Below are 20,973 nucleotides of genomic sequence, written 5' to 3'. Positions count from 1 at the left end.
GGCTGACTCGGTGCAAAATCTCTCTTCCCAACTCTCCAAAAGGCAATTCAAAATAAAACTATGGACACAAACGCCTTGGAAAGCTTTTATTTTGAAATTCTTCTCGTTCTACTCCACATACTATATCCGAGTCGTGACTCATGATGTAAACAACACAGCGTTGTTTTGAAACCATGCCAATTCAGGGCACTAAAAATGACTTAATTAAGCTAACATTTTATTGTACAATGCCTGTTGCCTGCGTTTAGCACGGCCTCTAAATTAGCTGTTAGCTAGCAGTGCTTGAGTACCCCAGCGAGCAGTCTACAGTATATAGAGCTGTCAATGAAAACCACAGCTAGCACAGGCGATGTGCATCTTGTTAAACTGGAACTGGAAAACGAGCGTGTAACAAAAGTGCCTCTCTTGTTTGTGTTTACATTTGCACACTAGCTTGTTCATTTACTTGCAATATGCTCAAAAAAAAAAAACCAACTGGAAAATTATTCTGGGCATTACTTTATATGACAAATTTTGCACAGATCTTGTCTCTTCTCGCGTGAAATCTCGATTTTTGTCTTGTCCTATTCATATAGTAGATATATCATTAAACGTTGTGGTGTTGAGTCAAGTCACACACTCAGAAGTTTAGGTTGCCAGATATTGGTAGCCAAACCTAGCTAATAATGGTGACATGCTAGCTAGATCTGCCTACACACTTACAATGTATTTACACTCTTAAGATGGGTCAAAAATGAGCAAAAAGAACATACAGACATATGGACTGACCAATAATATTGAAAAAAAAATAGTTTTAAGGTTTCTGGCTTACACCAGTGGTATAGTGTCTAATATAGTACATAGGCATTACAACATGTCAACAATAGAGTTCATTCAGTACTGTAAATCACTTAAGGCCAATGCTGTAACTCACTGAAATGATCCGTAAAGTCACCAGTGTCTGGCAGTTTACTTTCAAGGTGAGATCGACCCAAAACTCCCAAGTTGAAAAGTTGACAAAGCTCAGCAGAGGACAGCTGGTAATGTTTAATCACAGGAGGAGATTTCCCTGCGAGGCATGCAGATCTTCCTTTCACTTTGTGACAGTTGCAGCCGGCCTCCTCCACCTGGAAACAAACAACCCTGAACCTAGGGCCAAAGGCACAACATTTCACCCTCTAATGAACCATAAACTAATTAATAAGGAGGGGGTGGGGGTGCTATTTGATGAAGCGAAACGTCTGTTGTAGAGATGCACTTGGATGAGAAATGAACGTGCAACTTTTGAAATGCTGCTATGCAAACATTGCCTTTGCACGTACAAGTAAAATTTGGCAGCTTGGTGTCGCCTCCATGAGTAAAAGCATTAACAAAGCTTTTACTGTACATCTTTGCAGATTCGTACATTGTCCAATTTTTAAATGAGAATATTTATATATGATGATTTATATATGATTTATATATGATGATTACGTAAGATGAAAACCAGGATCGTGTCACAGAAATTAGTTTGGAGTTACTGATGAAAAAAAAGCATTTTTGATAAGAGATGTTCATTTTGGAACTTCTATATTAGCAGCCAAAGATGTACAACTAATTGAGTGTTTGAAATTGGCTTAGCAAAGTGTGCCAATATTTTAGTGTTCCAGTGAGATGTGATGCAATTTTTCAAGCAAAAATGACATAAACACACTTCTTTCTTAGACTTTATGCCAATAACTCTCCTCTTTTTTTGGTTCAGCAACCACTGGAAGTAAACAGAACTGAGTTAATATAGTTCATATAGTTAATATATTTTTTTAAGGCTTTATAAAATTGTAATTAATTTCCAGTTAACGCTTTAACTTTGACAGCTTTTGCACTGTATTATTTTGGATTTTGACGCACGGGGAGTATAAACAGCACCAACAAAAATGTAAATAAATAAATACATTTAAATAAAAAAAATAAAATAAATTTAATTTTGTCACACATAAGTCACACTGGACTATAAGTCACCTTCTGTAACATCAGATATTTAAGCAGAAAGGTGGTACATGTAAGTTTATTAATTTTTGGTTTTTATTTTAAACTTTTCAACACTGAACATGCCCACAAATTTAAAAACAAGAGCAGCACCAAGATACTGTATTCTCAATATTACACTGACACTCTCAGATTGTTAGAGTAATGCTCCAACACAACAATAACATCCCTGTTTGCGTTTACTAGTGCAGAGTGCCACCTAGCGGCGGATAAAATAGCAGCTTAAACTCAAAACCAATACTCCGATAGCGTCTTCTTCTGTCTGCCTTTGTTTACCAGGAGATTGCCCTCTGGTGGCGAGTTAAAAAAAAAACGGCAGAAAAATTGCAGTTCAAAGCGTGAAAAAAAGTTGACATTTACGTATATATATATATATATATATATATATATATATATATATATATATATATATATATATATATATATATATATATATATATATATATATATATAGGGGTGCTGTATTGTTATTCCAAAGGTAGATTTTATCTGCGACATATGCAGTCTATTGTACAGTAATAGCTATTTTCCTACGCATCTAACATCAGTCCCCAGTGTTGCGCATAATGCTGTGTTTTTTTTCCTCGTATTTCCATTGCACGCACTCATTCTCTCTCACACACATACTCTATTGTTTTCTTGTTGGAGGCGCCACTTTGGAAAAGGCCGCCGAGTGTTACATTCAATTACAGACCTGCTGCGGCTGCTCTCGCTCCAACCTGGCGAGATCGCAAGAGCACAAATCACAATGGCTTGGGCCACAGCCAAGAGCCGGGATCGCGCCGCGGTCCGGCTCGACCCGAGCCGGCAGCGCTCCAAAATGAGCTCGCTCATGGCAGACACTCCTCCACGTGTGTCTACCTCCCCTCAGCTCACTCAGGTCAGCAGAAAGGGAATGTAACACACATTGTTGGCCCCGGTGCTCTATTATTCATGTCCCGCTCCCAGAATAGTATACTCAAACAGTACACACTGTTTCGTTTTGGCATGAGAAAAACGTGGAGTGAAAATATTTCCGGCAGGGTAAAAAGAAGGCTTATGTTAAGAGCAAAGGAATTGCTTTGATTGGCACTTTTATGAGATGACGGATGTTCTTTTCTACATAAATGTCCCACATGGCAAGTTGACTAGACGGCGTGCCCTGCTTGTGCCGTCCCGTGTGTACGTGATGGGCGCCTCGCTAAAAAGGTGGCAATTCTCTTTTGTTGGCGAAAGCTCACCCATCCAGCCATGAACTCGACATGTGCACCAAGCCAGACATCCTGCCTGCATGTGACCGGGACTCGGCGGCCTCCGGGGACGCCGGAACATCTCGGCACTGTTACACAACCACGGAACAACACATGGGCGCTCTTGTCTACAACAATGCTGTAGAAATGTGAGTATCGGAGGAGCATGCAGCTGTATAGTTGCATCAACCATGTGCGTTGGTATTTGGTTTACAAAGGAAGTCCCTGAATAACATTTTTGACCATACAATTACTACATATACTGTACAGAAAAACACACAAATATACGTTGTTTTGAGTTCACAATGTCACAAGAGAAGCAGAAATTGGAGTCAGTCTTTAGTTTATACACAAAACGTGACCACGACGAGCATCGGAAACTCGACCCGGGAAACTAGACTCGGAAACTAGAATCGGAATCTAGACTCGGAAACTGCACATGCAAACTGAGTCAGAAAAAAACCGGGAAGGTAGTTTGACATAACAACTTGAGTACTTGATGTACTCACAGCGTCTCACTTTAAACGTGAGCTTAAATACTGTCAGACATCAATCCTCTATGAGAGTGGTTCACAAATGGGGGTACTAGTACCCCTGGGGGTACTTGAAGGAACTTCAGGGGGTACTCTAAACTAAACAGGCAAAAATCCTTTAAAAATAATTATTGAATTAATTAATTGTTTCAGGAAAATATAAGTTCATACAACATATTTTATGTTATTGTAAAAACTCTTTCCCATACTGGAATGGTTGTACCCAACTTGTCTTGTAGCACCCCTCGTTACCTGTCGGGTTAATGATTTGTTTTTGTCAACACATCTCTACTATGATCCCAAAAGAGGACACCTTAAGTTGAATATATTTCTGTGGACAAATATTTATTTATAATGATCTCTTTTTGAGAACAGATCTGACACTTTATGTTGATTATTTTTCGAGGGACGAATATTTGCTAATAATTAAGTTAGTGATTTATTTTTTTGAAGATATCTCTATTGCAAACCCAAAACAGGACGCTTTATGTTTGATATTTTTCTGTAAACAAATATGTATTTTTAATTATTACTTTTTGCAGTGAGAAATCTTATGACATTAATCTCACGAGATCTCGTCGTTCAAGATCTCATCCCACTCCCTGCGCCAACTCTGTATATGAAGATTATCTATAAAAATTGCATGTTAAAAACTTTATACTTTCTGACATGACCAAAAGGTAAAAGCAATATAAATCAATTTGACAACTTTTTACAGAGTATATACATGTTACAGGTTAGTCTAAAACTGAAAAAAAGTGCACCGAAGTGCTTGAAGTGGAAAACAAATTATGCTAATCCTTATTGGCAAACACGAAGCCTTTTTCCGGGGTTATTCACGTCATCTCTACTGTTAATAAAACAAACTGTACTGCAACCATAAGCGGCAAAATATGTCTCACCTTACGAATCAAACTGTACCATTCGGGAAAATCGAAGCATTTTAGATCGGCTCTGCAATGGCACTACTGTCAGAACATCATGTCTGGTATGTCCACTCCCCCCCCCACCCCGCATGAGTCGTGATTGACAAGCGGGCTAACCATTCTTGACAGCGGCGAACGAGGCCGAGTTGAGAGGGAGCAACAGTGGGAACGTGTCCGCCTGCCATACCGGAGAGGACACGACAGACCCCAAACTGGATTGTACTGTAACTCGGACCAACAGCTCCTGCCAGGCCAGTCTACCGCAAGTGTGATTATTCTGACCGCAAGGCAACAAGAAAAGCTCTCTGCTGCCGTCGCTCTCATTAGTTCAGAATTAATATCCATGAATTTTGTGTCAGCTGAACACTAGAGGAGGACTTAAGGGGCCAGAGTGCCCCCAAGTGCACCTCTGGTTGCTTCAAGTGCCACTTCATGGCAACTGTGACACACTGCACCCTTTTCCTTTGCGCCTGTGTCACATTCAGAGTTCATGCACATTATTGTCAAAGTTGACCATCTGTAAGGGATGTTTTACACAGAAACCTCTCAAAATGCATAGGTTAGGCTTTAATGATAAAAACGTATTTTTGTTTCAGGAATACAGTCATTATTTCATTGCTCTAACTCATTCACTGCCATTGACGGCTATACTTGTCAAAAATCCAGGGTTAATTGGTCTGGCAGTGACAAAAAAATAAACAAAAAAACAAGATGTTAATTTTTTTATAGATATAACTCATTCACTGCCATTGGTGGCTCTATACGTCAAAAATTCAGTTTTATTAGGTCTGGTAGTAAAAGTTATTGATGCTAAATTACTACAGGTGTCATCTTTCTGTGTTTTTGAAGGAGCGGTGCTTTGTGTCCAGCATACCCCCCAAAAAACTTAAAATAAAGTCAAAGCGAGCACACGCTTATTCTATAATTTTACATAGCAAAAATGGAAATACTTGTTAACCACCTGGTGCCCATAAATCATTTGACTTGGGTTCAGACAATGACCAAAGCAATGGGATCACTTTAAAGACTACCCAGACCTTTTTTTTTTCTTTTTAATCCGTCCAGAAAATGTTCATGAACAAGCAGTCTTATGAACATTTTTCAGTGTTCTTAACACATCATGTGTTAAGCATGGTGACAGTGTCAATGTTGATATTGCTAGTACTTTTTTCTTTTCACTCTGGTGCTTTCGGAACTTGTGTTGTTAATTTTCACAGAAACTAAACACATTAAAGTCAATTTTTATTTGAAGACTTAAAGCAGACTTTGGTGGCTATAATTACCAGTAGTTACAGTATTTTGTGCAATTGTAAACAGCCCTGTTAGTGGAGCTCAAGTTTCATTGCAAACATGGTGACGCAGCAATTAGCTATTATGCTGCATGCAAAAAAAAAAGTTTTTTTTTTCCAAATTTTTAGTATTTTTAAACTCATAAAATCTCTGCATAACCCAAATATATCGTTTTGCAATGAAGATTGTGTTTAATTGCTCGGATTCTTTTTTTTTTTTCCTGATCCCATCACTTATTGTTTGGCTACTGTCATAATGATAACATCCTTATAGGCCACTGAAAAATGTCATATTCCAATTGAAATGAAGCACGTTTTGATTCCCTTCAACTCTGCTTTATGTCCCGACTCTACTGCATTGCAGAGCCACTCCGACCCACCCAAACCGCACACACACACACGCACACACACATCACTCCCTTTATTCGATTCCTCTGAAGTCAAACTAATCCAGATTGTTGAACACGGCATCGTGCTTTAAAAAGGATTTAAAATGCCTGTTTACGTTTCCTCTTCCAGTAAGCTGTGACTGCCACAACTTACTTTGTCTCCATGCGACAACAAGCATGAGGGAGCCCCGCACGCATAAAACCAAGAAGTGTGTTTCTAAAAAAAGGAAGGAGTAATTAGTAAATGTCATTTGAGAGGGGTATGGCGAATTAGAAGCGTGCTGGATCATGTAATTAGGACCGTTGCCTTCTCATGGGCGACTGTGGGAAGGACACCGCGGAAGGCAGCAGCGGAAAACACTCCATGACACACACGCACACACACACACAGTGACAGAAAGACATCCCCGTTGGCTCTTACACACACACGCGCACATGCAGGGACAGATCACACAGTGTCAAACAAGAGTGACAGTGATGCTTGAATGTTATGGCATGGAATTTTATTCCTAGCCATGTTTACAGATCTGACCGCGTTTCTTGAAAGTACAGTTTGAAAGACAGATTGTAGATTTGAAAAGTTTCTTCCTTCTTTTCGCATGAAATCGTCCCAAAAATATTTCAAATAGTTTCGACATTCTCAAGTCTTGTATGGATTTTTAAACTTGACCCCAATTCAACTCAACAGTTTGGCAAATAGTGAACAATTTGTTTTAAAAAAAAAAGCAATATTTTTCACTGAGAGAAACTAAATTCCCTTTTCATGTTTTTCCTTCAAAAAGTCCACTTAGCTTCATGCTAACATCAAAGAAAATCACAGTTGCTATGCTAATTTTAGCATTAATAATCACATTTTCAGAAGTCTTTAAAAAATACTTGGATAACAGTATAATTGAACCTGCAAAATCACCTTCAGAAAGTCCACTAATGCTGACAGACAATTAAAAAAAAAAAGCAATTACTATGCTAATGTTCACATTAGCTAGAATACAATTAAAAACAAATATGCTATTCTAACATAAGCATTGAGTCATGGTTACAGAACATCAGGAAGTCTATAGCTTATTTCTTACAAACAATGAAAAACATCATTGCTAGGCTAATGTTAGCATTGACGAAAACAATTTCAGAAGTCTTAAAAGAAATTGATGATTGAAACTACAGTATTGCCTTCAAAAAGCCGCTTAGCTTAACAAACTATATCAAACGCTATTACTATGCTAACATTAGCATTGATATTCGAGGTTTCAGAGCTTCAGAAATTCAACTTAGCTTAATGCTAGCATACAATTGGAGACAAAATTGTGAAGCTAACATTTGCAACGAGTCACGGTTTTAGAGCTTCAGGAAGTCAACAGCTTAATGAATAAAGTTAAAAACGCTTTTACTATGCTAACATTAGTACTGTATTGATATTCATGGTTTCAGAAGTCTTTAGGAAAATGGATATTTGAAGCTAATAAGGTACGGCAATACACATTTGTAAAATCTACTTAGCGTAATACTCACAATGAAAAATGCTGTTGCTATGCTAGTTTTAGCATTGATAGACAGTTTCAGATTTTCACACACTCCACTTAACTTAATGCTAGCAACAATGAAAAATATAGTTGCTATGCTAATGTTAGTTTCACCATTCTCAAAGTCTTTAAAGAAATGGATATTGCTTCGTAGTTTTCAAAGTATGTTGACTTTTTGTTGTTAAACCTAACGTTTCCACCCCGTCGATTTAAAATCTCGACTGATACAAACAAAAAGTCTTAGATATTACAAATATACAGTATATGTCAAAAGGAAAAGTGAACTTGGTAACAGTGTCACCTTGTAAGCTACTCTCTTATTCATACTGCAATATTGATGACAGTTCTCTCATTTCATTCACTGATGCCCCAAAATGTCTTAACGTATCATTTTAAAACGAGGGGAGCAACTAACTAAATGAAAATAATGATCTTATCGGCAAACTCGTAGGAGAACCTAGGGGGACGGATTTATGGTGAAATAGATTGAAGAGAGAAAGTATAACAATGGCGATGCGGTAATAAATAAATCCCTCGAAGAAGTCGCCCAAGGACTGATGGTAGCAGATTAGAGACTGTTGCCTTTTAAACAAATTGGATGCAATTTTGCTACTTCATGTTTTTTTTTTTTTTTTTTTTAATCATCGGACCCTGCAACTATGGAAATAGAAAAAAGTACTTTCCATCCTACATGATATAATAGCTATTAAAGCATACTTCATATTCTATATCTTGAATCCTCCTTTAGTACCGCTGTGCAAATTCATAAATACAATTTGAATGAAATTATTGTTGTCTTTAACCAAAGCTGTATTGTAATCATAACTTGTATCTTTTTTATGGTAGTGTCAATTAATCAGTATGGGTTTTTTTTTAGCGCTTCTTGGATCAAAATTTTGACTCAATGATTTCTAGCCCCATTTGGCTTCTCGCCCTTCTTCCCATATATCTTTGCAATGGCTCTGATCAATACCTGACTGATACAGCCAATATCTCCAGATTGATACCCTCAGATACTACAGAGTCAACATTATACACTAGTTTATCTTCTTTTATCTACCATGTGCCATCAACCGCAGGCAGATTTACACTTTGGACATTTTGAGTTCGAAAATGCAGAGGCAGCGCTTTGCGTTAAAGGAAAAAGGAGGATATAATACATGTAGGTTTGGATTACCTATAGTTTATTTATTTATTTTAGTTTTGACTTTTCCTTTTTGAATTCAGTGACTTATGAATGTGTTTTTAGAGCAGATGTGTATTTTAAAAAAAGTCAGCAAACCCGCTCTGCTTTGGTTTCTCTAGTGTCGTGATTGTCATGTTATCCTCACACGTGAAAGGTCCCCAGCTAAGAACCAGACAGGAACTTGTTGTCTGTATGTTTTTTTGTTTTATGCTAGTTGATGACATAGGATTCAATGTCTATATTTTACAGTCAAGAAGACAACCTGATCTTCCAGCACTTTCTGTGAGTGTAATGATGATCACATTTACGTTACTTGTGAAAGGTCTCAAAACTGTGCAGAAAAATATTGCCAACATTTATGCTAGTCAATGACACATGATTGCATGCCTGTGTTTTACAGAAAAGTAGGCAAAAACTGTTTGTCGTGGGTTTCTGTGTTGTAGTAGTTACAACATTCAGGTCCCCAGGCCAACACTGGGAAGAAACCTCAGTTTCATGGTATCGTTTGTGGTATCGTGAATTTTCCAACAAAGCACTGCGAGTTCTTGTTTTTTAATAAAGTAGGTAAACCTTGTTTCTGTAGTGTAGTTGTTATCACATTCGTCTGGCACACACAAAGTCCCCAGCTTGAAACTGGGCAGAAACATGTTGTCAAAATAGTTTTGTTTACTGCTCGTCATGAAAAAACACAGAATTGCGTCTATATATTTTAAAGAAGAGCAGACATGTACACCTTACAGCGGTTTCTGTAGTGTAGTGGTTATCACATTCGTCTAACACACGAAAGGTCCCCAGCTCGAAACTGGGCAGAAACATGTTGTCAAAATGCTTTTGTTTTCCGCTTGTCATTAGGAAACACAGCATTGCGTGTATATATTTTTCAGAAAAGCAGACCAGTGCACCTTACATGGTTTCTGTAGTGTAGTGGTTATCACATTCGTCTAACACACGAAAGGTCCCCAGCTCGAAACTGGGCAGAAACACGTTGTCAAAGTGGATTTGTTTTCTGTTTGTCACGAGACAACACAGCTTTGTGTCTATGTATTTTACAGAAAAACAGACATATGCTCCTTACATGGGTTTCTGTGGCGTACTGGTTATCGCGTGAAATTGGGCAGAAACACATTCACAAAATGTTTTTGTTTTCCGCTTGTCATTAGGAAACACAACATTGCGTGTATGTATTTTTCAGAAAAGCAGACAAGACAGTCTCACATGGTTTCTGTAGTGTAGTGGTTATCACATTCGTCTAACACGCGAAAGGTCCCCAGCTCGAAACTGGGCAGAAACATATTGTAAATTTGTTTTTAGCTCGTCATGAGGAAACACAGCATTACGTGTATGTATTTTACAGAAAAGCAGACCAGCTTATCTTACATGGTTTTCTGTAGTGTAGTGGTTATCACATTCGTCTAACACACGAAAGGTCCCCAGCTCGAAACTGGGCAGAAACAAGTTGTCAAAATGCTTTTGTTTTCTGCATGTCTTCAGGAAACACAGCATTGCGTCTGTGTATTTTACAATAAAAACAGACATGTCCTTCTTACATGGTTTCTGTAGTGTAGTTTTTATCACACGAAGTGTAGTGTAGTTCGTCTAACACATGAAAAGTCCACAGCTAGAAACTGGGCAGAAACATGTTGTCAAAATGTTTTTGTTTTCTGCTTGTCTTTGGGAAACACAGCATCGCGTCTGTTTATTTTACAGAAAAAAAGACATGTCCTCCTTACAACAGTTTCTGTAGTGTAGTGGTTATCACATTCGCCTCACACGCGAAAGGTCCCCAGCTCGAAACTGGGCAGAAACATGTTTTCACACGATTTTTATTTTCTGCTTGTCATTAGGACACACAGCATTGCATCTATGTATGTTTCAGAAAAGCAGACTGGCCCATCTTACATGGTTTCTGTAGTCTAGTGGTTATCACATTCATCTAACACACGAAAGGTCTCCAGCTTGAAACTGGGCAGAAACATATTGTCAAATTATCAGCTACTCATGAGGAAACACAGCATTGGGTATATATTTTACAGAAAAGTGGACATATATATCTCACGGTGGTTTCTGTAGTGTAGTGGTTATCACATTCGTCTAACACACGAAAGGTCCCCAGCTCGAAACTGGGCAGAAACATGTTGTCAAAATATTTTTGTTTTCTGCTAGTCATGACAAAACACAGCATTGCGTCTATGTAATTTATATAAAAGCAGACATGTCCATTTTACAGCGTTTTCTGTAGTGTAGTGGTTATCATGTTCGTCTTACACATGAAAGGTCCCCAGCCTGAAACTGGGCACAAACACACTGTCAAAATACTTTTGTTTTCTTGTTTTTTTTGTTTTTTTTTTATTAGGAAACACAGCGTTGCGTCTATCTATTTTTCAGAAAAGCAGATAAGTCCCTCTTACATGGGTTTCTGTAGTGTAGTGGTTATCACATACGTCTAACACACGAAAGGTCCCCAGCTCAAAACTGGGCAGAAACACATTGTCACAATAGTTTTTTTTTTTCCGTTTGTCATGGGGGAACACAGCATTGTGTGTATGTATTTTTCAGAAAAGCAGACCAGCCCACCTTACATGGTTTCTGTAGTGTAGTGGTTATCACATTCGTCTTACACACGAAAGGTCCCCAGTTCGAACCTGGTCAGGAACTCTTTGAAGAAATGGTTTTGTTTTCTCCTTGTCATTAGGAAACACAGCATCGCGTCTGTGCATTTTATAGAAAAGCAGACATCCTTATCTTACGGTGGTTTCTGTAGTGTAGTGGTTATCACATTCGTCTAACACACGAAAGGTCCCCAGCTCGAAACTGGGCAGAAACATGTTGTCAAAATACTTTTGTTTTCTGCGTGTCTTTACGAAACACAGCATCGCGTCTGTGTATTGTACAGAAAAACACACATGTTTATCTTACAGTGGTTTCTGTAGTGTAGTGGTTATCACATTCGCCTCACACGCGAAAGGTCCCCAGCTCGAAACTGGGCAGAAACATGTAGTTGAATGGTTTTGTTTTCAGCTAGTCATGAAGAAACATAGCATTGGGTTTATATATTTTACATGAAAACTGACATGTATACATTTTTCAGCGGGTTCTGTAGTGTAGTGGTTATCACATACGTCTAACACACGAAAGGTCCCCAGCTCGAAACTGGGCAGAAACACGTTGTCAAAGTGCTTTTATTTTCCGCTTGTCATTAGGAAACACAGCATTGCGTGTATCTATTTCCATCCTAAGTCCATCATACATAGTTTCTGTGGTATAGTGGTTATCATATTCATCTTACACACGAAAGGTCCCCAGTTCAAACCTGGGCAGAAACATGTTAATGAAGTGTTTTAGTTTTCTCCTTGTCATTAGGAAACACAGCATCGTGTCTATGTATTTTACAGAAAAGCAGGCAAAATTCTTCTCACTGTGCTCTCTGGGGTGTAGTGGTTATCACATTTGCCTTACATGCGGAAGGTTCCCAGCTCAAAACTGGGCAGAAACATATCGTCAAAGCGTTTTGTTTTGAGCTAGTCTAGACGAAACACAGCATTGCGTCTATGTATTTTACAGAATTGCAGACATGCCAAACTTACATGGTTTCTGTAGTGTAGTGGTTATCACAATCGTCTAACACACGAACGGTCCCCAGCTCGAAACTGGGCAGAAACACTTTGTCAAAATGCTTTTGTTTTCCGCTTGTCATTAGGAAACACAGCATTGTGTGTATCTATTTTTCAGAAAAGCAGACAAGCCCACCTTACATGGTTTCTGTAGTGTAGTGTTTATCACATTCGTCTAACACACGAAAGGTCCCCAGTTCGAACCTGGGCAGGAACACTTTGAAGAAATGGTTTTGTTTTCTGCTTTTCATTAGGAAACACAGCATTGTGTCTGAGCATTTTACAGAAAAGCAGACATGGTCATCATATAGTGGCTTCTGTAGTGTAGTGGTTATCACATTTGCCTCACACGTGAAAGGTCCCCAGCTCGAAACTGGGCAGAAACATTGTCAAATTGTTTTTAGCTAGTCATCAGGAAACACAGCTTTGTGTCTATGTATTTTACAGAAAAGCAGACATAAGTTTCTTACAGGGATTTCTGTAGTTTAGTGGTTATCATATTCATCTAACACGCAAAAGGTCCCCAGATCGAAACTGGGCAGAAACATGTTGTCAAATTGGTTTTAGCTAGTCATCAGGAAACACAGCTTTGTGTCTACACTACACACTACACTTAAGTGCTTATAGTTTCTGTAGTGTAGTGGTTATCATATTTGTCTTACACACGAAAGGTCCTCAGTTCTAACCTGGGCAGAAACATGTTAATGAAGTGTTTTTGTTTTCTCCTTGTCATTAGGAAACACAGCATCGCGTCTATGTATTTTGCAGAAAAGCAGACAAATGCTTCTTATTGTCGTCTCTGGGGTGTAGTGGTTATCTCATTCGCCTTACATGCGGAAAGTCCCCAGCTCAAAACTGTGCAGAAACATATTGTCAAAGTATTTTGTTTTGAGCTAGTCTACACGAAACACAGCATTGCGTCTATGTATTTTACAGAATTGCAGACAAGCCCAACTTACATGGTTTCTGTAGTGTAGTGGTTATCACATTCGTCTAACACACGAAAGGTCCCCAGCTCGAAACTGGGCAGAAACACATTATCAAAATGCTTTTGTGTTCCTCTTGTCATTAGGAAACACAGCATTGCGTGTATCTATTTTTCAGAAAAGCAGACCAGCCAACCTTACATGGTTTCTGTAGTGTAGTGGTTATCACATTTGTCTAACACACAAAAGGTCCCCAGCTCAAAACTGGGCAGAAACATATTGTCAAAGTGTTTTGTTTTTAGCTAGTCTGTACGAAACACAGCATTGCATCTATGTATTTTTCAGAATAGCAGACAAGTCCAACTTACATGGTTTCTGTAGTGTAGTGGTTATCACATTCGTCTTACACACGAAAGGTCCCCAGTTCGAACCTGGGCAGGAACACTTTGAAGAAATGGTTTTGTTTTCTCCTTGTTATTAGGGAACACAGCATTGCGTGTATGTATTTTTCAGAAAAGCAGACCAGCCAACCTTACATGGTTTCTGTAGTGTAGTGGTTAACACTTCGTCTTACACACGAAAGGTCCCCAGTTCGAACCTGGGCAGGAACACTTTGAGCCAATGAAACTTACCATTGGGTTTATATATTTTACACAAAAGGAGACATGTATATAGTGTATCTTTCAGTGGTTTCTGTAGTGTAGTGGTTATCACATTCGTCTAACACACGAAAGGTCCCCAGCTCGAAACTGGGCAGAAACACGTTGTCAAAATGCTTTTGTTTTCCTCTTGTCATTAGGAAACACAGCATTGCGTGTATCTATTTTTCAGAAAAGCAGACAAGCCCATCTTTCATGGTTTCTGTAGTGTAGTGGTTATCACATTCGTCTAACACACGAAAGGTCCCCAGCTCGAAACTGGGCAGAAACACCTTGTCGAAATGCTTTTGTTTTCCTCTTGTCATTAGGAAACACAGCATTGCGTGTATCTATTTTTCAGAAAAGCAGACCAGCCCACCCTACATGGTTTCTGTAGTGTAGTGGTTATCACATTCGTCTTACACACGAAAGGTCCCCAGTTCAAACCTGGGCAGGAACACTTTGAAGAAATTGTTTTGTTTTCTGCTTGTCTTTAGGGAACACAGCATTGCGTGTATGTATTTTTTAGAAAAGCAGACCAGCCAACCTTACATGGTTTCTGTAGTGTAGTGGTTATCACATTCGCCTCACACGCGAAAGGTCCCCAGCTCGAAACTGGGCAGAAACAAGTTCAAAATGCTTTTGTTTTCTGCTTGTCTTAAGGAAACACAGCATTGCGTGTATGTATTTTACAGAAAAGCAGACATGTCCTTCCTTCATGGGTTTCTGTAGTGTAGTTGTTATCACATTTGCCTCACGTGCGAAAGGTCCACAGGTCAAAGCTATACAGAAAGTATACATTTAAGATATCTTTGTAACACAGGGTTGCGAGTTTTTATTCGTTATTAAAGTAGGGAAAACTCCTTTCTGTCTGCTTCTGAGGTGTAGTGCTTATCACATTGTCAACACCTTTCGCGCGTGAGGCGAACTTGATAACCACTACAAACAGAATTAATTTGATCTTTTGTAAACTCTTTATAATTTCTTATGTCGATATCCTTAAGTTATATATTTTCTTGCGCGTTAAGTTAAGGATATTTCTGATTTCCCACATTCTGAGCGATCAGTGAACGCCTCGCCATCAGAACTATTTCATGATCCTCTCCATCTTGGTAATATTTTAGTGCGTGGACTCGGATGTTGGTTTAGTCTGCCTGCTTCTTTCATTGAAAATAATGCCGTAAGAACCTCAACTAACAATCAATTCTATGATTATTTTCCAAAAGATTTTTGCATATTTGTTTGTTTGTTTGTTTTATTGAACATCTCCAGCACCCCCTGTAGTTCCTTCAAGCACCCCCATTTGAGAACCACTGTTCTAAGTCTTACCAGATGAAAACATACATTTTATATATTTGTTTTTGACAAAAGAAACTAAAACAAAAAGGGAGCAAAGGCGAATCTACTTTGCGGATTTTGGTTACTGTGTGTGTTTTTGGGGAACGTAACCCCCGTGATAAACGAGGGAACTTTGCAATTGTAATCCATCACTTCTGACAATAATGCATGGCGGTGCTAATATACCGCAAGTCAAAGCAGATGTCAGCTGAATAACGGCAAACGCACCATTACACGATTCTTAAGATTTTGTTGTGAAAATGTGGCTTCTTGTGCCTTTTATATGCACTGGTTGAGTCTGGTTCTATGACAGTGGACTACCACTAATGATTTCTTTTAGGGGGGGGGCACTTGGCGCAGAATGTTGTGGTGCGGTCCCTGTCCAAGGTGCTGAAATCTGCTTCCCCAAGCATGCGTCATGTGACCTGAGCCAGCTCTGCCTCGCTCAGCAGCCAGCCAGCCAGCCTGCTGCTTTCTGGAGATCTTTTTTTTTTCTCTCTCTCTCTCTCCCTTTCTTTCTTTCCATGGGAGGAGAGCGCACAACCTCCTGCCTTCTCCCCCCCACCCTCGCTCCCCCCCTCCTCATCATCTTGTCTCTCTGTCACCCGCGGACAATGTGGACCTGCGAGGGGTTTTTCTTTTCACAATGCAGCTCTTCTTGCTTTTTCACTTAAAAGTCTTGTCTTTATCCCTCTCGGGGGCCATTGGAGAGATGATGTAAGGACCGTGTAAGCGCCGCGCGCTGAAGTCTCCTCTCCACCAAAAATGCAGAAGGGAATACGGCTAAATGACGGTCATGTCACCTACCTGGGACTTTTGGCGAAGAAGGACGGAACGAGACGCGGCTGCTTGAGCAAGAAGAGCTCGGACAACACCAAATGGCACACCAAGTGGTTCGCGCTTTTGCAAAACATGCTCTTTTATTTCGAGAACGAGTCCAGCTCTCGCCCCTCGGGATTGTACCTGTTGGAAGGATGCATATGCGACAGAGCGCCTTCGCCCAAACCTTCGCTCTCGGCCAAGGAGTGTTTGGAAAAGCAGGTGTGCGCGCAAACACACACATACACACACACACGTGCGCTGGAACACACTCGCGTTGTTCGAAACGATGCGCGACGATCTCAAACGCGCATTTGAGTTGTATAATCCGCGCATTCGCATTTTTGTATGTTCTTGGCTTGTCAGAAGCATGATGACCTCAATTTAACGCGGTACGGGAAAAATAGGAAAAAGCGTCAGCACGCGGTTGCAGGTTGCTGTCTTGCGCGTTATGTAATCCATGCATAGCATTAATGAGGTAACAATATTATCACCTAATGCTGCAGTGTTCAGTTTTTTTTAAGCATACAGCAAAGCATATTTTAATCCATTTTTTACCAGTATGATTGGCTACAATTCTTGTAACGCTTCGATTGAAATGTATAATTGTGTTTTGTTTCGCATTGCACTTCTTTTCGATAAAAAAAAAAAAAAGTGTTACATTTTTTTGGGGTGGAGAGATTCTAAAAAAAAGTTGTCGTGGCAACAGTGTCATCGTGTGGTGGATTTTTTTACTGGAGGCAAAAAACGAAACCGCAGGGTTCCGCTGATCAGTCAGCTCTGATTTAAGAGCCCTGACTGGATTTCCTTTCAATAAATAGGTCATGTAAAACAGCACAAATAAAAAGCAGCACACAAGCGCCTTATGGTGCAGACATCACTTTTAACTAAGCCAGCAGGTCTCCATATTCTGGGTGTAACATGTTTTTGCCTTAAAAAAAAAAAAAAAAACAGTCAGTCTGGATGGTTTCGTGCAACAAAATGAGAACGATAAATATGAAAACGATCCGTCTGCTCTGTGAATAAACGTGTTGTGAACATTGACGTCACTGATAGGATGAGGCTGAGATCCAAAGTGAGTTCTGGCTCCTACCGAAAACATCTGGTGCTGATCCAGCAGAATGTAACACACTCGCTAATTTGCATTCAATATCATGAAGACGTACGATGTAAAGAAAGAAAACAAAACTCACCTGCTCCTGTAGTTTTATTTTATTTTATTTTTTTACACCTTGTTCCATAATGCTTACATTACTGTATGTATTTATTCTGGTTGAATATGCATTCAAGCTTAGGGTTTCTATGGCGACGCTTATTTGCATCTCAAAGAATAATGCAACAGGAAGGGCGACCAAAAGGCTCAAGTTGAGTTGTTGTACATCTTTTGCTGTCAACAGTATTTGATAGATGAGTCCAATATATATATATATATATATATATATATATATATATATATATATATATATATATATATATATATATATATATATATATATATATATATATATATATATATATATATATATATATATATATATATATATATATATATATATATATATATATACAGAATTAGATTGTGTGTGTGTGCGTGTGTGTGTGTGTGTGTGTGTGTGTGTGTGTGTGTGTCTAATTCTCTGTTTTCTCACGAGTAAAAACATTCCCAAATTGCTAATTAGTTATTTCAGCAATAACACGGTGGAATATTTATGGAATTATTTGAGGAAGGGTTTTTTTTTTTCTTAAAAGAGAATATGATTTATAATTCATGCCCTGGTTTGCACATCTTTCTCAGTCAGCTTGGTGATGAAGATGATGCTTTATGACTGTCAATGAAAAAATGGTGTTGAGTTTACGCAACTTTATTTCTTGGTGTACACGATACACAGGGTACATGATAACGCATACTTACATGCAGACAATGACGACTGACGGACCAGCAAAAAAAAAAAGTAGAATGTCCACCTCTAATAATGTGTTACGTTTATTAATGTTATATCCTTTTATGTTTTCTTTAATACCGGTATTTTTTGTTATGAAGAAACGGTACTTTCATGTTACATTTTGCTATCTACCTAGAGTTTCAATTGTTTATTATTGCTTGTGCAACCCATTTTAGTTCTCATCACGTGATCCAATCGACCAATCAAAAAGAGCCAGGCAGTCACATGACTGCACAGCAAAATATCAATTTTCAAATGTCTTTTCTTTCAATACTCACGCAGTAATTACTTGTAGCGCTACTTTAAACTTTTTTTTTAATTTAGTTCCTATTCTTGTGAAGTACTCTTATTTGAGTGCAATTTTTGGCTACTCCACCCACGTCTGCTCACTAGACACCTCATTAGGTACGCCTACAAAACCTAATGGGAGCTGCCTTGCAAAGACAACAATTGTCTGCTTTAACAGGTATCAATTTAACATGATGCTCATTGCAATTGAGGCCGGTGTAGATTTTCACTTTCTAGCTGACTGCTTGCCGCTCTCATCTAGTTAAGGTAACTCTCTCACATTTCTTGTTTGTGTTTATTTACCCTTAATTTGTTTTCAAAAGTTTTCCATCAACGTTGTTGTTGGGATGACGTGAAAACTATAGGTGCCGATGCAGGCAAACATGCAACCGGCAGAATGCTAAAACCACAGGAACGAGGCAAACAAACCAACAACAAAAAACTACAAACAAAAAAAATGCAACATTTTAAGGAAACTCAGACGACATCACAAAAATGAAATGGAAGCAAACACACAACAAAGCAAGCGGGAAGCAACCCACTGAAATGAACAGAGCTTCAATCAAAGATTGCAAAAACATTAAAAGAAAGACATTGATAAAAGACAAAGACATGCCATCTAAATGCGACATGGACACAAACTTAAAACAAAATGCAAATGCCAAAAAAAAAAAAAAAGTTTTTTGTTTGTCTTCTTCATTTGTATGCTTGTTGCTCTCTGTCGTTGTAGCGTGTTTGTTTGCACCCGGCCACTGTAGAAATTAGATTATGGCCAAAATAACAATTATTTTGGTCAATATTGAAATCATAATTGTTAATCACGATTATTCATTCTGTTATTCATCAACATGTCTATTTATTGCCCTTTTTATAAACAAAGCTTCAAGTCTCGATACTTACATGTAATAATAATACATTAATATAAAAAAATAAATAATGTACATAATAATTTAACCAAATTCATCCAAACCATGGCAAAAACTTGGCACACAGAGCAACACAGCTAACAAACTTAAAGAGTGCAAATCAATTTAAAAAAAAAAAGCCTACTTAGACCCAAGCACCTTATTTACTTTCAAGCAAATTTTAATCATTTAGCAGTCAAAATGTAATTTTTGGTCATTTCAAACTGAATTCATTCCAAGTTTTTTTGACAATCGGATTTTTAAAAATGGGTCTCAATTGACAGCTAGTACTGTATATATTAGGTGAGAAACCTAACTCAATTTCACACTGATAATCATATATTAGGGTAAGAAAAGTAGACGCTTTTGTCATGCTAACATTTGGGAAACAATGCCCCCTGGTGGTAGAATGGCAAAGTGCTCGATTGAATTGTAATGAAAAAAAAGGTTTGACTTTTTAAATGATAATATCGTTGACGATCAATGTAATTAATGGTGGCAGCCAATATCGTGCTCACGATTAAAATTCGATTACATAATTGTGTAGCCCGAGTAGAAGTCGGGGAAAAAAAAGACAAATCAAGGCTAAGAAAGTAATATCTGTAGCGGTAGTTTATCGCGCACACACGGAACACCATAATTATGAAACTATGATAACAAGTAATTATTTTCTGACCAGATCATCATGGTTCAAGTAAGTCACGCAAAAATACAGTATTTCGCCAAAAAGTTGGTGATTTTCATCCCTGTCAATCTGCGGCAATCCTGCGGCAATGCGACATCTTTCATATAAACTGTTAGCCGACTTGGCTGAAAGCCATTAAGTGTAACTTACCATTTCCTGCAGTACCTTCAAAATAAAACCTACTAAATATTCCAACAGTTTGCACAGCTTTATTGTGACAGGATGCTACAACAATTGCGTGCATCTTTTTTCTCGTTTTGTAAAAACAATTTGACTCGATAAAGTCAATAAAAATGCTTACCAGAAGTTCGAGTCAAATGCCAAGGAGTCTGAGTCAAGTCCGAGTCAAAAACAAACAAACGTGTCAAGTCCAGATTCAGGGCCGAGTCTGGACTCGAGTACTCCAGCCCTATTTAAAACTAGCATCTTAAAGCTTTTGCATTCAATATCTCCTTTCACACTTCCCCGCCTCTTGAGGACTTGTAATGATTTTAAAGATGCATGACTCAGCCGTAAATGCGAATCAGGTAGCAGACAGCGCGTTTGGCATTGCCTCTCACCAGACACTTTGGAAGACGAGGGGGGGAAAAGTACAGCAACATGCGTGACACCCCGCCAGAAATAGATCCTCTTTGACACTAGGATGAATACCTAATGAAAGTGAAGATGGAGGAGCAGTCAGCCATGAATAACGATCAGTCACAGGTTGATAGGCGCCTGTTGAACATGCATCCAAAGATTAGA

At 38.6% G+C, this 20,973-nt stretch overlaps 1 protein-coding gene, 1 long non-coding RNA gene and 20 other non-coding genes across 23 annotated transcripts in view; 21 read left to right on the top strand and 1 right to left on the bottom strand.

The window, feature by feature from the left end:
- Positions 1-72: 72 nt before the first annotated feature.
- On the bottom strand, positions 73-4,741 carry LOC148422561 (uncharacterized). The gene is made up of 3 exons (XR_015865962.1): positions 4,669-4,741; positions 3,225-3,322; positions 73-1,106 (listed from the first exon to the last, which is right to left on the bottom strand). It is a non-coding gene; the product is annotated as an uncharacterized LOC148422561 (long non-coding RNA).
- A 5,077-nt stretch (positions 4,742-9,818) lies between these two features.
- Positions 9,819-9,891, top strand: trnav-aac (transfer RNA valine (anticodon AAC)). The gene has a single exon. It is a non-coding gene; the product is annotated as a tRNA-Val (tRNA).
- A 95-nt stretch (positions 9,892-9,986) lies between these two features.
- trnav-aac (transfer RNA valine (anticodon AAC)) lies at positions 9,987-10,059 on the top strand. Its single transcript has one exon. It is a non-coding gene; the product is annotated as a tRNA-Val (tRNA).
- A 235-nt stretch (positions 10,060-10,294) lies between these two features.
- trnav-aac (transfer RNA valine (anticodon AAC)) lies at positions 10,295-10,367 on the top strand. Its single transcript has one exon. It is a non-coding gene; the product is annotated as a tRNA-Val (tRNA).
- Positions 10,368-10,456: 89 nt separating this feature from the next.
- Positions 10,457-10,530, top strand: trnav-aac (transfer RNA valine (anticodon AAC)). The gene has a single exon. It is a non-coding gene; the product is annotated as a tRNA-Val (tRNA).
- Positions 10,531-10,810: 280 nt separating this feature from the next.
- trnav-cac (transfer RNA valine (anticodon CAC)) lies at positions 10,811-10,883 on the top strand. The gene has a single exon. It is a non-coding gene; the product is annotated as a tRNA-Val (tRNA).
- Positions 10,884-11,136: 253 nt separating this feature from the next.
- Positions 11,137-11,209, top strand: trnav-aac (transfer RNA valine (anticodon AAC)). Its single transcript has one exon. It is a non-coding gene; the product is annotated as a tRNA-Val (tRNA).
- Positions 11,210-11,658: 449 nt separating this feature from the next.
- trnav-uac (transfer RNA valine (anticodon UAC)) lies at positions 11,659-11,731 on the top strand. The gene has a single exon. It is a non-coding gene; the product is annotated as a tRNA-Val (tRNA).
- Positions 11,732-11,827: 96 nt separating this feature from the next.
- On the top strand, positions 11,828-11,900 carry trnav-aac (transfer RNA valine (anticodon AAC)). Its single transcript has one exon. It is a non-coding gene; the product is annotated as a tRNA-Val (tRNA).
- Positions 11,901-11,996: 96 nt separating this feature from the next.
- trnav-cac (transfer RNA valine (anticodon CAC)) lies at positions 11,997-12,069 on the top strand. Its single transcript has one exon. It is a non-coding gene; the product is annotated as a tRNA-Val (tRNA).
- Positions 12,070-12,326: 257 nt separating this feature from the next.
- On the top strand, positions 12,327-12,399 carry trnav-uac (transfer RNA valine (anticodon UAC)). The gene has a single exon. It is a non-coding gene; the product is annotated as a tRNA-Val (tRNA).
- A 432-nt stretch (positions 12,400-12,831) lies between these two features.
- On the top strand, positions 12,832-12,904 carry trnav-aac (transfer RNA valine (anticodon AAC)). Its single transcript has one exon. It is a non-coding gene; the product is annotated as a tRNA-Val (tRNA).
- A 409-nt stretch (positions 12,905-13,313) lies between these two features.
- Positions 13,314-13,386, top strand: trnav-uac (transfer RNA valine (anticodon UAC)). Its single transcript has one exon. It is a non-coding gene; the product is annotated as a tRNA-Val (tRNA).
- A 263-nt stretch (positions 13,387-13,649) lies between these two features.
- Positions 13,650-13,722, top strand: trnav-aac (transfer RNA valine (anticodon AAC)). Its single transcript has one exon. It is a non-coding gene; the product is annotated as a tRNA-Val (tRNA).
- Positions 13,723-13,817: 95 nt separating this feature from the next.
- On the top strand, positions 13,818-13,890 carry trnav-aac (transfer RNA valine (anticodon AAC)). The gene has a single exon. It is a non-coding gene; the product is annotated as a tRNA-Val (tRNA).
- A 94-nt stretch (positions 13,891-13,984) lies between these two features.
- On the top strand, positions 13,985-14,057 carry trnav-uac (transfer RNA valine (anticodon UAC)). The gene has a single exon. It is a non-coding gene; the product is annotated as a tRNA-Val (tRNA).
- Positions 14,058-14,152: 95 nt separating this feature from the next.
- trnav-uac (transfer RNA valine (anticodon UAC)) lies at positions 14,153-14,224 on the top strand. Its single transcript has one exon. It is a non-coding gene; the product is annotated as a tRNA-Val (tRNA).
- A 78-nt stretch (positions 14,225-14,302) lies between these two features.
- trnav-aac (transfer RNA valine (anticodon AAC)) lies at positions 14,303-14,375 on the top strand. Its single transcript has one exon. It is a non-coding gene; the product is annotated as a tRNA-Val (tRNA).
- A 95-nt stretch (positions 14,376-14,470) lies between these two features.
- Positions 14,471-14,543, top strand: trnav-aac (transfer RNA valine (anticodon AAC)). The gene has a single exon. It is a non-coding gene; the product is annotated as a tRNA-Val (tRNA).
- Positions 14,544-14,638: 95 nt separating this feature from the next.
- Positions 14,639-14,711, top strand: trnav-uac (transfer RNA valine (anticodon UAC)). The gene has a single exon. It is a non-coding gene; the product is annotated as a tRNA-Val (tRNA).
- A 95-nt stretch (positions 14,712-14,806) lies between these two features.
- On the top strand, positions 14,807-14,879 carry trnav-cac (transfer RNA valine (anticodon CAC)). Its single transcript has one exon. It is a non-coding gene; the product is annotated as a tRNA-Val (tRNA).
- A 1,281-nt stretch (positions 14,880-16,160) lies between these two features.
- Positions 16,161-20,973, top strand: part of LOC148422540 (ras-specific guanine nucleotide-releasing factor 1) — a 29,257-nt gene continuing 24,444 nt past the window's right edge. Inside the window, exon 1 of one of the 2 annotated variants that reach the window (XM_088417569.1) lies at positions 16,161-16,630. In XM_088417569.1, the coding sequence (XP_088273695.1) occupies positions 16,355-16,630 (276 nt within the window). In that variant the 5' untranslated portion in view covers positions 16,161-16,354. Of the gene's footprint in view, positions 16,631-18,787; positions 18,907-20,973 lie in introns of those variants that run through there. The other variant, XM_088417570.1, reaches the window with a different exon arrangement.

The sequence above is a fragment of the Hippichthys cyanospilos genome, chromosome 6, assembly GCF_059441005.1.
Source record: "Hippichthys cyanospilos isolate Australia breed blue-spotted pipefish chromosome 6, RoL_Hcya_1.0, whole genome shotgun sequence".
Lineage (NCBI taxonomy): Eukaryota > Metazoa > Chordata > Actinopteri > Syngnathiformes > Syngnathidae > Hippichthys > Hippichthys cyanospilos.
This window is presented reverse-complemented; position numbering and strand designations above follow the sequence as displayed.